The sequence below is a fragment of the Lethenteron reissneri genome, chromosome 38 (assembly GCF_015708825.2).
Source record: "Lethenteron reissneri isolate LAM-NWPU_2019-01 chromosome 38, ASM1570882v1, whole genome shotgun sequence".
Classification (NCBI taxonomy): domain Eukaryota; kingdom Metazoa; phylum Chordata; class Hyperoartia; order Petromyzontiformes; family Petromyzontidae; genus Lethenteron; species Lethenteron reissneri.
Window position 1 is genome coordinate 11,392,021 of NC_083816.1, and position 15,543 is coordinate 11,407,563.

Below are 15,543 nucleotides of genomic sequence, written 5' to 3' on the forward strand. Positions count from 1 at the left end.
AGGATTCGGATTCGCGATTTAAATTTGTTTTAGTGCAATGTGATTATTGTACGGTACAGGTAAATGCGCAGGTCCTGCAATTGCTGTGCTCACGTCACTGCTGGTGGGAGGGCCTCCGCTGGAGGCGTCTCCAGAGGGTAATGTGGCCCTCTCTTCCAGGCAGGCCGGAAGTCTGGGACGAGGTGGAAGTACCCACACTCTACCCCACCACAGACTAACTGTGATATACCCATCTAAATTACCGAGTGAATAGAGGCGGGAGAGGCGGGAGGTTTAAATAATTTGCCGTTGTTTCAATTGCCGTGCCGGGAGATCAAACCGGCAACCTCTGGATAGCAAGCACACTTTTCTCAACATTCCATAAGCTGTTTAATTTGCATATGTTCTCGAATCCATGTGTTCTTCTTCCTGTCTCTCAGTATCATTCCAGGCACGCACCTCTCCACAGCTTCTTTGCACCCTTTTCATATTTTGTTGCCATTCTGCCGGTCAGCATGCTGAGTTTCTGATCCACGTCATAAACGCGGGATTCCAACCCGCTCTTCACGTGCCTCCCTATTTCCCCGCTTCCATCCCTCGCATGCCCTCCTGCCACGCGGTCACCTTTTCATCTCCGATTCTCTCTTCTTCATCATTGGCTCCCGCTTTATTTCACTTCTTCGGTCACGTTTCGTGACCCCAGCTCGCTCTGCGCGAACGACACTTTTCCCTGCCCTCTTGCGTTCCACAACCGGTTCACGCCGACACAATCGACGGCACCTGTTGCATTCTACGGTGCGAGGGCGGCTGCTGCGACGCGCACGTGCTGAGCCATGCACCAGACGGCGAGGAGTGGAGTTGGGGGGGGGGGAGTTAATTCGCACGAGAGCTCGCGTGGTGCTCGTTACACCTGGGTGCAGCGCTTAACATCATTACCGCTTCCCTGCGCTTATTGGAATCTGTACAGAGCGAAAACTAGTGGTGGTGGTGGGGGGGGGGGGGGCTTGTCCTCAAGCGGCAGGCACACCAGCTGTTCACTGTGCGACAGCCGTGAAAGAGATTCACAAATACCGTATCAATTTACATGGCAATCTGAACCCGGCCGCCCCCCTGTTCAAAAGGCCTGGCACGTTACAATGAAAATAAGTCCAGCAGTGCTCTTTTAATGTCGGGCCAAATTGCCCAGATCGGAGACGCCTGACTCCGGTTTTATGAGCTCTGATGGAACTGATAAACATCAGCGGAGTTACCGCGTGGAGACACCCAGTTACTCTATATCGGCTCTACGTGGGCCTTGAGCCAGGACCATAAATTACCTCTCGTCTTGTGCCTCTAATGATACTGGCAGTCAGGGCTGTTGTGGTCACACAACAGTCCGCTCAGGTTGCATGGCAATCAATTCACTTAAGCTGTCTTTTTTTAATTCCAGGTGAGAGCCACTTGAGGCTGTAGGACCTGGGGTCAGGGTAGGCTGCGTTTCCACAACCGGGTCCGTGCGTCGAAGTGTGGGCACAGCAGTGAGCGTACTTACCTGGGGCCACGTGACGCGTGGCATGATGGGCTATTTATGAAATGTAAAGTTGTAAAGCCCTTCATCAATCCACTTCTGCATTAACCCCCCCCCCCCACCTCCAAAGCCCCCACTATCTTTCACGGTCTTCCAAGGTCACATTACACCTATCACCTGCACACGAGCTGATCTGTTCGCTCCATCTCCGTGAAAGGTGTCCTGTCGGGCGCGTTCCCTCCTTTGGCTCACACTCCATCGTTCAGCTCAGCCGCTGGCCATCACCTCTTCTCGCGTTGTGTTTTTCCCAAGACTGCTTTTTGTTGTCTCAATATAATTCAAATCATGCGACTCGCAGTGCGTCTTTGCACCAATTGATATCCTTGGATAAAACTTGAAAATGGGATGTTCTACTTAAAGGGATTATCCAGGTGATTTAAAAACAATTGCTTTTTATTACCAAATTCAACTTTCAAAACGAACTCCGAACCATTCGCATCCACCTCATTAATTAATTATTATAATTGTGACACAAGTTGGACTTAAATAATTGTCCTGGGTACACGTATGTATGTATGTACGTATGTTGGCCTTCTTTCGCACCGTACGTAGCCAACCGTGCTAATCGGAGGTGCGGGGGAAGGACAACAAACTAAACACAACAAGCAGTGCTCTGGTGTTTTCAAAGTTGTTCAGCGAACCTCCTTGCGTGTGACCTTTGCGTTTGCTCATTTTTATCCTGAGCCCAACTTCGCTGCCTTGTTCATTCGCTTCTTTCAACAAATAACGTGGCCCATTCCCACTGGACGTGGTACTGAGGCTGCAACGCCATTTGCCAGGCGCGTTTCACGGCGACCATCATGAGATTTTCTGTAAACTGGAGTGTGGGAGGCGTGAGTGTGGACGTAGAGGTAAACGTTTACCGTCTCGGACATGCTGACGACAATGCCGTTTATTACGTGCCAATGTAGTTGTAACATTTACAATTTCCGCCTGGCACAATCGACTGAATACACTTTCAAGAGCATGGAATTGAAACCGCACTGAATATCCATAATAGAGGTTTTTGTTGGGATACATCACGTAAATATGAATGTGTCATTAAACCCGCCACCACCCAATACAGCCAAATTGTAAGGTTTGTCACGTAAACAGAACATGCCAATTCGTCACTAGTACAACACACCGGTGTGTTTGAGGACAAGGACACAACATTTACAATCTGAGTACGACGTTTTGCCAGTAATTACAACTAGCTTCGTTAGTTTAACGACACATTTATATATTTAGGCGATCTCACCCAAACAACCTTTATTATGGATGATATTGGTCGCGAAAGCCTACGCACTGAATATGATTACAAGATCAATGCTTTGCACAATGATTTATTAAATGCGTGTATTTTTGGGCCGAGTGATTAAAACAGGCTGTGCCACGGCTCTGTCTCTCCACTTTGCGGTGTTTCATTTGGCAGTGCGTGTCGCCCGGTGACTCACCACGTTCGTACACATATTAAAATCGGAATAAAAATAGTTGCGGCCTGGAAAATGAGAAGCAAAGACAAATGTATAGCGTATCTCTATTACGTGTGTGTATATGCGCCATGTAATGCTCGTAAACATACTCTGAGTTCAAATTTCAAAAGCTCAGTGACCCATGAAGACGACGTTTTTTGTTTGGCTGAGTGACCACCACCCCCCCCCCCCCAAAAAGGTGACATTTTGAGAAACAACATTTTACCACGCGATACGATAGAACGTCTTTGTTTATTCCTCAAAATAAAACTCCTCGTTTCATTGATATTGACACCAGTTAAGCGGGGCTGTTTCCGTGCCGTAATGATCAGCGTGCTGGACTTGCAATTCAGAGGCCGCTGGTCTGATTCCATCTCCTCGCGTAGCAGCAGGAGCAGCAGAAACAACGGCGCAAGTTTCTCAAATCCCCTCCGCGGCCTCTGTCCGCCCAGCAGTGTGAATGGGTGCAGCGCGGCGAGTCGCGGACTGAAGCGGAGGTACACCTACCTCTTCCAAGATTTGTGGGCAGCGTGGAAGATGAAGCCAACTGTGATTTAGAAAGAGTGACAGGAGCTCGTTGTTAGTGAGGCCCTTCCGTCAGCAGTGGTACGAGTAAACAATTGCAGGGCTGGACCTTCTCCTCTTCTCGAAGAGGAATGGGAAAGGAAACCAGGCGCGGTGCTGTCCCCATCACGTGTCGTGTCCAGCGTAATAATTTACGTTCACTAAGAGCCACTTGTTTCGACAGCCTTACCAGGCTGATATAGAGGTCTCATCGGGTATGCGAGCACGTGGGGGTATGGGTGGCATGGCGTTACGATCTGAGATACCCGGGTAGGGTTCAATACAAGGTCATGCACGAGATCAACGGCGTCCTGACTGGTTCCTTGCATGCGACATCGGTCAGTCCACTGCTTCTTGCGACTCAAAACGTTTACTACGCGTGACGTCAGCAGCACGGCTCGGGTTCTGCAATGGGAAATCAACCTGGTGGCTCCCGACCCGCGCCGGGCTAGCTTGGCACGGCCTTGCCACAAGCTCAGCCTCGGCACTAATCGGTTGTGCAGTGGAAAAAGAGGGATTCGTGTTTGTGTGCACCGTGCGCAGGGAGCGGTAGTGCGATGGTTAGCGAGCTACGCTACGAACCCGGCGACCCGAGTTCGATTCCCGCTCATGGCCAACACCAGTGAAGATTATCTGAACTGGTCATGGGCCTCCCGTAGGTCGACTCGGCCTCAAATGAGTACCTGGTGTGGTGTGTAAACATCGCCACTGGGGAGACAAAGGCGGCCGGGCGTGATGTTGGCCACCCACCCCCTCTTGCGCCATGCCATACTTCATAGGTGCTCGCTAACAACACTTGCCCCAAAAGTCTGTCAAGGATATAAGGGGGATCTTTGTCTCGTTTTGTGCGTAGGTACCACAGGCCCAGGCTACTGGCCAGAGTTGTACGAGGGCTGCAGAGGTGAGCGGCAGTCTCCCATCGACATTGCGAGCGAGATGCAAGCGGAGGTCCTGTCTCCTGCCGACGGCCTGGAGTTCGAAGGCTGGGACGTCCCCTCGACAACCACCACCATCAAACACGACGGCAAGACGGGTGAGCGGTGACACTACATCGCTAGCTGGCACCGAGCGTGTTAATGAGGAGTGTGTCACGGAACAAATAAAACTTGATAGCCCACCTTTTATCGCTGTTGCCAAGCTGATGTCGTTACAGTCATATAATATCTTCTTGGTTCTTTCGGTAAAGTCACGTAGAAGATAAATAATAAAATAATAAAAAGAAAACAAAATTTTATTATGGTTCATTTAAAATAAATGTATTATTGTGAGAATTGTATTTTATTATGTTTTCTTTTTATTATTTTATTATTTCCCTTCTACGTGACTTTACCGAAAGAACCAAGAAGATGAATCCCTGCAGTCACGAAAGCTTTAAATCGAAAAAGTGATATAATAGTTTTATTGTATGATTGAGACGGGCAGTAATTCAGCTACAGGGGCAGTGGCTGATTGAGCTTTAGGGACAGTGGCTGATATCGCTGAGCGGCAGTGGCTGATGTCGCTGAGCGGCAGCGGCTGATGGGTTGTTGTGCGCGTCGCAGTGATCGTGCACCTGTCGGGGGATTACCACCTGCGGGGAGGCGGCCTGCGGGGCCGCTACCGCATGGCGTGGCTCACCTTCCACTGGGGCCACTCCAACGGCACCGGGGGCTCCGAGCACCGTCTCTCGGGACGCTCCTTCCCCCTCGAAGTAAGGAGGGGGGTGGGGTGCGAGGGGGGGGGGGGCGCGTGCGTGGCGGATACGGACGGCAGTGTAGCTGTCAAGTGTGCAGGCGGTGCAACTGCACCGAGGTCGACGGGCTGCCGGAGTTCACTTTCACGTGGTCCCAGGCAATGACTAATTACGCAGCTATATTGCACTGATGGGGGAACGGTGGTGCAGTGGTTGAGAAAGTACCAAATGCGAACCGGGTGATTATATTGGTGAGTGGTATCTGAACCAGTGCTGGACTCCTGCACTGACCAGCTTGGTGAAGTCCTGGTCCAAACAAACAGATGCCCGACGCGGCACGAAGTGCTTTAAATCATCTCGATATCCGTTGTACTGGTAGAAGTCATTTATGAAAAAATAATCCGATTTGGAAATATATATTGTGACACCTTTGGAATTAATTTATTGTTTAAGTTCCAGATGGTGTTTAATGACTTGATAAGAAAATAGATCCTTGAATTAATAGACAAGATCCCTACACGGAGAAACCCTGATGAATATAGAAGTGAAATTCGTACGGTGGAACACCATATGTCTACTCAATGTGCATGCATTGTACGCGAGTCGAAATGTCACTGCGTACATTCTGCAATATGTTCATGAATTGTAGATGCACAACACTTGGCGATTGTACGCGAAATTTCAGGGCTCAAATGCCACGTTGGTGAATGATTTTCCTCCACCAAGCGAGACACCAATCACTGTATGGTACAATAATGGCCCTTTGCTTGCCGGATTAAGAATCTTCTGTTCCAATTCATACATTTTTATTATTATTAAGCTTGCTTACCCGAGGAAGCCTCACTCAGTCTCAATGCCCTGTTTTCACGAGAGTCCTGCCAGGTTTTTGCAGTAGGGGCCGATGATTGCTATGTGTGCAGAGTCCAAATTGAGTCACTTGTGGGTGCAATTTTCGAATGTGCAACAATCCGGGCCCGTGACGCCGGTACACACACACACACGGTGGCCCACTCTTGCGAACGGTGTCACCCGGGATCTTTTAACGTCCTCCGTGAAGCAGATGATGCGTAAGTATTTTTTCCGTTAACGTGCCAGCAGTAATAACCAGGGCGGCCGCTGGATTTGAACCACGAACCTCTGCGACGAGCAGCGGTCGCGAAGTGGCCGTTCCGCGTCGCCGCCCCTGAATGCTCGAACAGAACCAAACTTGATGGAGAGGGAGCAACTTTTACAGTGAACTCGTAAAAAATGTGGGAGTTGACAGTGGAGGGATTTCTAGAAAGAATAGCAATGGCAAGGTTGAAATTGTAGGGTATGGATGGAAAGAATTTACAACACGGGCAGTCCTTGGGTTATGAACCTAATTCGTTCCAGAGACCCGTTCTTAAGTTAAACTGTTTCGTAAGTAGGAACACAAAAATGCAATGCATTTAAATGCCCGTATGGCCAGTGTTGTTGTACATTTTCACGTAACACTGTAAAACTTACTCTAAATAAAACGTAAAGGAAACATAAATATAAAAAAAACTCTTTTACTCTCACACGCACACACACCCACTCGCAGCGCGAGGCCGACTCACTACATCTCGCAGAGGATCGCTCCTCTGAATAAAATAGTTCCGCGGTTTTAGTTTGCAAATCCGAGTTCGCGTTTTTAAGTCAATATTAAATTTTAAAAAATATATATTTCATGGAAGCCGGTTCGTTAAGTACGGGTGTTCGCAAGTCGAGGACTGCCTGTATCGTGCTGGGAAAAGCAAGTGTATTAAATGTAAGCACGAAGGGAAAAGACCGTGGGACCCTCGAATAAAACCACGGAGTAAAATATTCAGGAAGGAGGTGAAAGGTAGCGGTGAGCACTCGGTGGGGAGTGCTGGAGGAAGCGGAGACGTGGCCGGCTGCAAGATTGCGGAGAAGGTTTGAACACTCGCCAACCCAGCGACACGGATGACGACGATGGCGCTAGCACGGAGCGTGGTGCGGCAGCATGAAGAGAGGGGGGCAGTCGGATTGGATATTATGGGAGGGAGCCTAAAGCCATGTTCCTGCCCTTGGGGCACAGGACTTGAGAGAAAGAGAGAGAAAGTTGAACAGAAACAACACAAGCATGGCTGCTGGGTGCACAAAGCACAACGAGTCCGCTTGTGCGTCCGCAACTCGCGTGCTCCCATCGCCAGGGAGCCCGTCTCCTCCGCCGCCCAACCCCGATAGCGAACTCAATGTACGAGGAGAGGCACGGCGTGACGGGGGAAACATTCGTGCTGTCTGTCCTCTGCTGCCCACAAACGCAGCCCCCCCCCCCGGCAGCAGCAGTCTGCGATGCGCGCGTTGTGCTCGGCGGTGGTCACCCGTCCTGGGGCTCTCCCCCCAGGCTTGACGCCTGCCTTCGCTCCTGAGATCTGGCGACGGGCTCCATGGCGGGGGTGTTTGAGTCGTAGGTCGGACGCAATTCAAAGATTCTGCATCGGGGAATGGCCGGACATTTACAAACCGCTCGGAGGAATCGATCGACTGCCTGCGCGTTACGGTGGCTGCGAGAAGACGTCGTGTGGAGCGGTGTTTTATGTTCTCGAGGTGATTCCCCTGACCTCCGATTAGTAGTTGGCTATGTACGGTGTGAAAAAAGTTCAACATACATACAACATACATACAACACACGTACATTGTCTCTCAGTGAGAGCCTATTGATTTGAAAAAGGAGGCGATATTCTTCTGCCTCGGATTAACATATTGGTGAATGTTCCGTATATTGAAATGGCACACACTCATTTATCACTAGTGTATATCACTTAAACAGCATTTGTAACTTAAACATTTGCAAATTATTTCATAGTTGCGATTACAGAGTCAAAGTCCATTTAAAGCATGCTCAAATAAGCATGAGCAGAAACTCATCTGCATTGCTGGCCATTTGCCGCTGGTGGAAATTCCACATTCCTATGGCAAAACGTAGCACATGGGGCACGGTGGTGCAGTAGCTGTGACCCAGGACGTTTTAGGCAAGAGTTGGTGGATGATGTCGAGGTTTGTGAAACTTCTCAAATCCGCTGGGCAGCCAGGTTGCAAAGACATGGCAGTGGCAGCAAGTGGGAAGTGGATCCATCCATGTCGCCTTTTCAATGACCTTCATTAAGCACAACAATCCTTTGAAAAGTAATTAGCCGAGCAGTGTGGTCCTGGAAAAGAGAGGCATGACACTAAGGAACGCTTTCCTGATTAGAAGCATTGACTTTGTTATTATTACTATAATGAAAAATCTTTGAGACCTCTAAATAAATGGAACGAAACACAAAGTCCGTTATAAATCATGCCCTTGTAAAGAACATAGAACATTAAATTTCGATTTAAAGCTTTCGTGACTGCAGGGATTCATCTTCTAGGTTCTTTCGGTAAAGTCACGTAGAAGGGAAGTGATAAAATAATAAAAATAAAACATAATAAAATAATTCTCACGACGTTTCGGCCACAACGCAAGCAGCCGTCCTCAGGTGAAAACCAGGTCTGTCGAGGAGACAGAGTCATGCAGACTCTGTCTCCTCATTCAGACTCTGTCTCCTCGACAGACCTGCTCTCCACCTGAGGACGGCTGCTTGCGTTGTGGCCGAAACGTCGTGAGAATTATTTTGTTTTATTTTTATTATTTTATTATTTCCCTTCTACGTGACTTTACCGAAAGAACCAAGAAGATGAACATAGAACATTGGCTACAAGCTCAATGCAAGGGACCCGCGAGATGAGTGGAAATGCGGTACAAACACTGGGCAGTGTAAGCGAATTATTTATTTCAATTAAGCAGTGACACATTGCTGGCGAAACGTCGTACTCGGATTGTAAATGTTGTGGATTTGCTCTCCAACACACCGGTGTTGCTGTACTAGTAACGAATTGGCATGTTCTGTTACGTGACAAACCTTACTAATTGGCTGTTTCGGGTGGTGGCGGGTTTAAAGACACGTTTATATATTTACGTGATCTAACCCAAAAACAAACTACATCATGAGTGACACACTTTGTTCACCGCAGTATTCCAGAATTTGATGAAACGCCACTGCGCGGCCGAGTAGTGAACGTGGATCTGTCCTGGTTGCACGCTGAAAGTTTAATCCATTTACATCCCGGAGGTTGGTAACGATAACGAATAATAATAACAACAACAATACAAAACACATCCTCTGTTCCGCAATGACGTGGGAGACGAACTTAGCCGTTTCTATCCTCTCCGCGTGTGTTACTTCCAATTATACTCGAGGGGGGGCGGGGGGGGGGAGTTCAAACATGTGGATAACGGGATGAATTTCTGCTTTAATTCCTCGCGTCTTCGAACAATTTTGCGGACAATAGGAATTCATCTCGCCAGTGCTTTAACGTTGTCACGAATCAATGTGGATAATGATGATTCTGCCCCTTAATTCCTCTTATCCACTAAATAATGTTTACAGGTAGTTGATCTGCAATGCATTATGGGGGGGGTGGTTTAATAATTGTGGTTGCTCAGATAAATGGAGGGATATCCTACGGACCATTTTGGTGGCATTGATAATAAGAGTCCTGAGTAATACTTCAGCAGATAGGCGAATTCTACTTTGATGCCCTTTAGTTACCCATACAAAAAACTCACCGAGTCTCAAGACTCCTATTAAGAAGGGCCTTGCATTGGGATGCTTGGCCACTCCTCTTCGTGAGTGATTAGCTTGTGGGAGGAAACCGAAGAACCCGGAGAGAACGCATGCATATGAAGGAGTAACGCTCAAAACTCCACACGAGTAGATTCAATAATAGAATACTCTCCTGCCATCACCTGCTCACCCCACGGTCCGAGCCTACAATTCCTGGTCTTCCTAAGACAATTTCCCATCTGAGTCCTCTCCAGGCTCAGACCCTGCTTAGCTTTTAAGATCATTCACGATGACTTGGTCAGAGGTGTGTGTGCAGTGCCTGCTAAAGCTGGTTAACAGTTAATGTAATTATTTATCTTACGGATGGTAGAAGTCGCCAAATTAGTAAGTGAATTTAATAATATTGCAAGTGTAGATGATAGTGCTCTTTGTTTTCGGGAAAGAACAAAAAAATTACATGTTCTTGGCTCTCCCATCTTTTGTTGATTAAGAGTTTTGGCCACCGGACCCTGGGGGTAGTGGATAGCTGCCAAGTACATGGAAGCATTTCATCATCGTCGTGGTTTCACAAAAGCGAAACATTCCAAAAGAAAATATATTAACAATTGTGAAACTGTGCCCACGCCAAGTCGTCTGCCACTCGACCTTCTCAGTGCACTCACTAAACCACCCGCGCGGCCACCACGGACGGCCCACGCGCAACTGGCTGGCCGCTCCATTCGCACCAACGCCCCGATCAGTCGCGTAGCTGCGGAGGGTGCAGGCGGTGCAACTGCCCCAGGGCCCACGGGATGGAAGGGCCCACGCGGGCCAGCCTACGAAGAGGGCGTAGGGGGGGATTGTCTGATGGGCGTGGTGGTGGTGGTGCATTACTTAATTCATTGCACCAGGGCCCATGTCAACCACACTATGCCACTCGCCTACAGATGTATAGATAGATTCAGAGACTCACATCGAGACCCATTGATATGAAGACCCTACAGACATACCTGCATCAGTGGTGTTGCTCTCGACATTGCAAGGCTGTGTAACTTACACCACGACTCTTGGTCCCGAGAAGGCCCATGCTCCAGCCTACAAAATAGGGGAGGAAATTGCACCGGTATGGAGGGACTAATTTAATTCCATTGTATCAGGGCCCGTGTAAACCATCACTTCACTGCGGCCTCGTCCGGTGGGGCTGTTCGCGGATTAAGAGTTGGGCAGGAGGCCCGGTCTCCCCACGAGACGAGGAGAGCCCCTTCTCCGTGTCCCTCGCTTGCCACTTGCTGCTTGAGTAACACAGCGACGAGTCGCCCCCCCCCACCCACCACCACCGGCATTGTTAGCGAGCGAGATCAATAATGCATGGCGAGGCTTTTGACGCGCGCACAATGACGGCGCTGTGCGCGTCCCTCTCGCCGGGCCTTTTGCTGCTGGCCTCATGATTTATTGAGGAGCGCGGAATAGGCGATAGACGTGCGGTTGTGGCGCCCGCTTCACTGGGGCGAGGGTCGTCTTAAGCGTCCACGCCTCGCGCAGAATGTTTCACTTTCACCCGTGACGCCGCCTGCTGCTGCTGCTGTATATTTGGAGTCTGTGTCTCTCATACTCTTAGTTCTTTCGGTCAAGTCACGTAGGTTAAAAAATGAAATAAAAATTAATAAAAATAAAACAATAATTGTATTAATTTTAATTTCATTTTTGAAATTAAATTAATAAAAATAAAACAATAATTTTATTAATTTTTATTTCATTTTTTACCTACGCGTCTTTACCGAAAGAACTAAGAGTATGAATCCTTGCAGTCACGAAAGCTTCAAATCTAGAATTTGTGTCTCTCGCTCTCTCCCCGTGGTCGCGTGGATTTTTTTTCCTCCGGGTCCTCCAATGTTTCCCTCATTTGGAATCGACGTGCGTTGTTGATTATTTTGCCCCGATACATTTCGACGTGATGATAAGCCACTCCTTTGCGCTATCGTTTGTGGCCACGTCGCTTCTAAAACAAAAGCTAATAGCTCAGTGGGCTTTACCCGGTAAGATAAAAAAAATGGTTTAGTTTAAAATCTATTTCTTTACCTTGCTTATACTCTGCACTCCTACCGTGTGTTGTACTGTTTGTCGCTGTAACGTTCTGACCTGCCCCCAGTGGACGTCAGTGAAATAGAGCTTTATAGCTCATCGGATTCCTCCTCCAGTATAAACAAATATTCTCATCCTGAACTTGGTGCCTGTGTGGACATTGCAAGATTAGAAGCAGCTCAAAGGCCTCCAAGGTTTTTTTTTCTTTTCTTTTGGAGAGATGCCGTATGCCTGATTTGATCAGTGGCTCAAGCTAAAACAGCCGTGTGCGTTTGCACTGAGATCCCGGATGCAAGTCAAGGCAGTTGTCTGTCGTACATACACACCTGGAGTCGATTACAATTGTAATTGGGTCACGTATATTGAATTGCAACCACAATGTAATTATAATTCCACCCAACAATGCTGCTGTGTTTGTAATTATAATTGACCCCAAGGTCTGGGTCCTCAGCCCGATTACCAACGACGGCACACAAACCATCACATTCAATTTAGGACTGCACTTCATTTGACGTTAATTCAACCGTGTTGATTACAATTATCGGTTTGAATGTCGTGCGACGAACATTACTCTCTGTTTAGTTGGATGGGTGGAAAAGTGCTTTCCCCTACTTTGAATACCAGAGGTCACTTGAAGTGATCTCAGAGGTAGCTTTGTGATATCCGCTTCCGTGGGCTATCCTTTAACATGGAGGGGGAGGTTGCATTGCTTTGCGTGTGAGAGATCCAAACAAATTATTTGTCACGCGACACGACACCGGCAGCACGAATTGGGGTACATTTTTCAGGTGGGCAGCAAACAATATAAGAAATATATTATCTACATTTAACATAACTATAGATTTGAGCTTTGGAGACCATATCATAAATGTGTATAAAATATATATTTACTAAAACACTGAGTTAGTAGGGGGGCGTATGTAAATGCCCATGTGTGTTCATGATTGACTCACGTGGTTTTCATGGGGGACTTTTTCTCCTGAATATGACAGATTTACAAATCCACAACGCCTTGGGCAATACTGCAAAAAGTTTTACTTACAAAATGTTACAAGTCATATCATATCTCAAGACTTATTAAAAAAAATACTTGGCCTGATCATTTGTTTGGGTGAGGGACACGTTGGAATTTAATTTGGAGGATCTCTGACCTTGAGATGTATTGGTGGTCAACCATCTCTCTGGGGCACTCTGCAACAAGATGGCATGTTGTTAATGTCCTGTCAAATTGAGGTCCTTTATACTCAGAGGGCATGAAACATTATATGGCATCTTCATAAGGAAGAGTACAGGATCGCTATGGTCTAAACAAGGTGATCTTTAAAATAAATGTTTCAATTATATAGTATTTGAATTGACCTGATAACTCTCAGAGATTAAGCCATTTCTTGTTAAGCTTTCTGCTGTGCCATGTATACTTTAAAACGTGGAAACGAATTCACATGTTACCTTTGGTTGGAGACAATCGACTCTTTAAAAATTCAAATTAACACAATTTCCAAAATTGTATCTGTAACACTGCACACGACGTGTGTGTGTATCACCTGCAATGAAATATGGATCAGAAACGTGGACATTGGCACAGAGAATGGAACAGGATTTAAAAAGTGTTAAGATAAAAAAAAACACATCGAGGCGCACGCTCGCAATGACTTTGAGAGACGGGTGGAGGAACACGTGGATCGGAGCACTTCCACCGGTCACAGACATCCTCAAGTGGCCTTAGACAGGACGCGTTATCCACGAAGGGTTCAAGGTCGCTGGTCCAGGGCCGTGTTTTCCAATAGGCAACAGTAGGCACTGTGCCTAGGGCCTACGATTAATGTTGACAAAAACAATGTATATGATAAAAAATGTGAAATATGGATCAGAAACGTGGACATTGGCACAGAGAATGGAACATGATCTTGATAAATATATAATATATATAGAGCAAGGATAGAGACAGTGCACCTACAAAGAGGCAGAGTCATGTAAATGTTAATCGTTTTTTTCTTCATAAGGTGGGTGAAATTAACACTGGAGAAGAACTTTAAAAAATTTTTCCCATTGCAAAATTATCAATAACATCTTCAAATGGTGTTTGTCGCACAATCCCATTCTCAATCGAGAGTAGTGCGAGGGAAGACAGCGCTGCGTTCGTCGTGTTACGCGTGAATCAGCAGCGCGCCGGTGGCGGTAGTGCCATGGGGCGGCAGCCAGTAGCAACTGTGGCCAGCTTTCATTGAAAGCCGACGAAACAGAGGCGCCGAGGCCCTGCAAGAGGAAGAAGCTTGACCAGGCCCTGCCATGGTCGAGACTAACGCCCGGAGTTGCAGCTAAAGGTGGGAGGAGATTTGAGTCGGCTCGCGTGCACGCCGAGCTGGATGGATTGCTGCATCACGAGGCAATGCGCCATGGCGATGGCCTGGCGAGGAGGCCTTTATCCTCCAGTTGTGGACAGATCGCGGCTGACGATGATGAATGCGAGGGCGAGGAATTGGTGGGGGTGATAACCGAGAGCGCACGCGGTTTGCTTGGAAATGTGATTGCAGCTCGGTGTCTTTACAATGCCTTGATTGTGATCTGACTGTGGGGTTGTAATTACTTATCCTGTGGTGGTCACGCTGCATCAGAAAATAAGCGCTTGTCATTGCCCTTTGCCCAGAATTAAATAATGCATGAGCCAATGATTTCGACTTTAATTGAATGCTTTTGTTATAGGCTTATGGTCTGTTAGAAGCCTTAAAAACCATCTTTTTTGGTGTAATTTTAAAGTCATTAGTTCTGTGTTGACATCATACGCCCATCCATTCGATTATATTTCAGAGCTAAACTACCGTATATGTGCTTTATCTCCAGCTACACACCTGAGAGGTCGTGAAAGCGAGTGATGTTGATAAGAAATAAGCCAGTGCATGTCAGTGTACAGATAATATCAATCATAGGTCAGACAGAGTTCCTTAATTATCAAATGAATATTCAACAGTGGCCTTCTTGATCGATAGCCCAGAGCCGACGGTGTGTCTACTTGACGGACCTGTTCTCCACCTGAGGATGGCTGCTTGCGTTGTGGCCGAAACGTCGTGAGAATTAATTTATTATGTTTTATTTTTATTATTTTATTACTTCCCTTCTACGTGACTTTACCGAAAGAACTAAGAAGATGAATCCCTGCAGTCACGAAAGCTTTAAATCGAAATCCTATAGCAATCGTCAGTCTACCCATAGGGGAATTGTATATATGGTTGCAGGATGATTTTATCTCTGAAGTTGACGTTTTAGCGATTAAACATAATCGAATGGATGCGCTTACGATGACAACACAGTGAAACGTATACTTTGTGAAAGTTGTGTTTCCTACCATGGGAACCTCATTTGCCAGTAAAAATATGATCATTGGTTTTTTACCCTTCTATCTGGCAACAAAACTGATACCTTTTTACAAGGAGTCATGTTTGCATAGACCACAATACCTGCAGTCAACCCATGTGAGACTCGGCTCTAAGGAAAGCTGTCTCGGGTGTGGACCAATCAACTTCAAGGACAGTGCACATTATCAGAGTTATGTATTTTGTTTGCATTATGACTGCAGGTATTGTGGTCTATGCAAACATGACTCCTTGTAAAAAGGTGTCAGTTTTGTTGCCA

The 15,543-nt window shown here is 47.1% G+C and overlaps 1 protein-coding gene across 6 annotated transcripts in view; it reads left to right on the forward strand.

Annotated features, from left to right (window-relative positions):
- LOC133351669 (receptor-type tyrosine-protein phosphatase gamma-like) overlaps window positions 1-15,543 on the forward strand; it is a 169,149-nt gene that overhangs the window by 85,321 nt on the left and 68,285 nt on the right. For all 6 annotated transcript variants that reach the window (XM_061567057.1, XM_061567055.1, XM_061567054.1 and 3 more), the window contains 2 exons: window positions 4,418-4,597; window positions 5,106-5,254. In XM_061567057.1, the coding sequence (XP_061423041.1) occupies window positions 4,418-4,597; window positions 5,106-5,254 (329 nt within the window). The remainder of the gene's footprint in view (window positions 1-4,417; window positions 4,598-5,105; window positions 5,255-15,543) is intronic.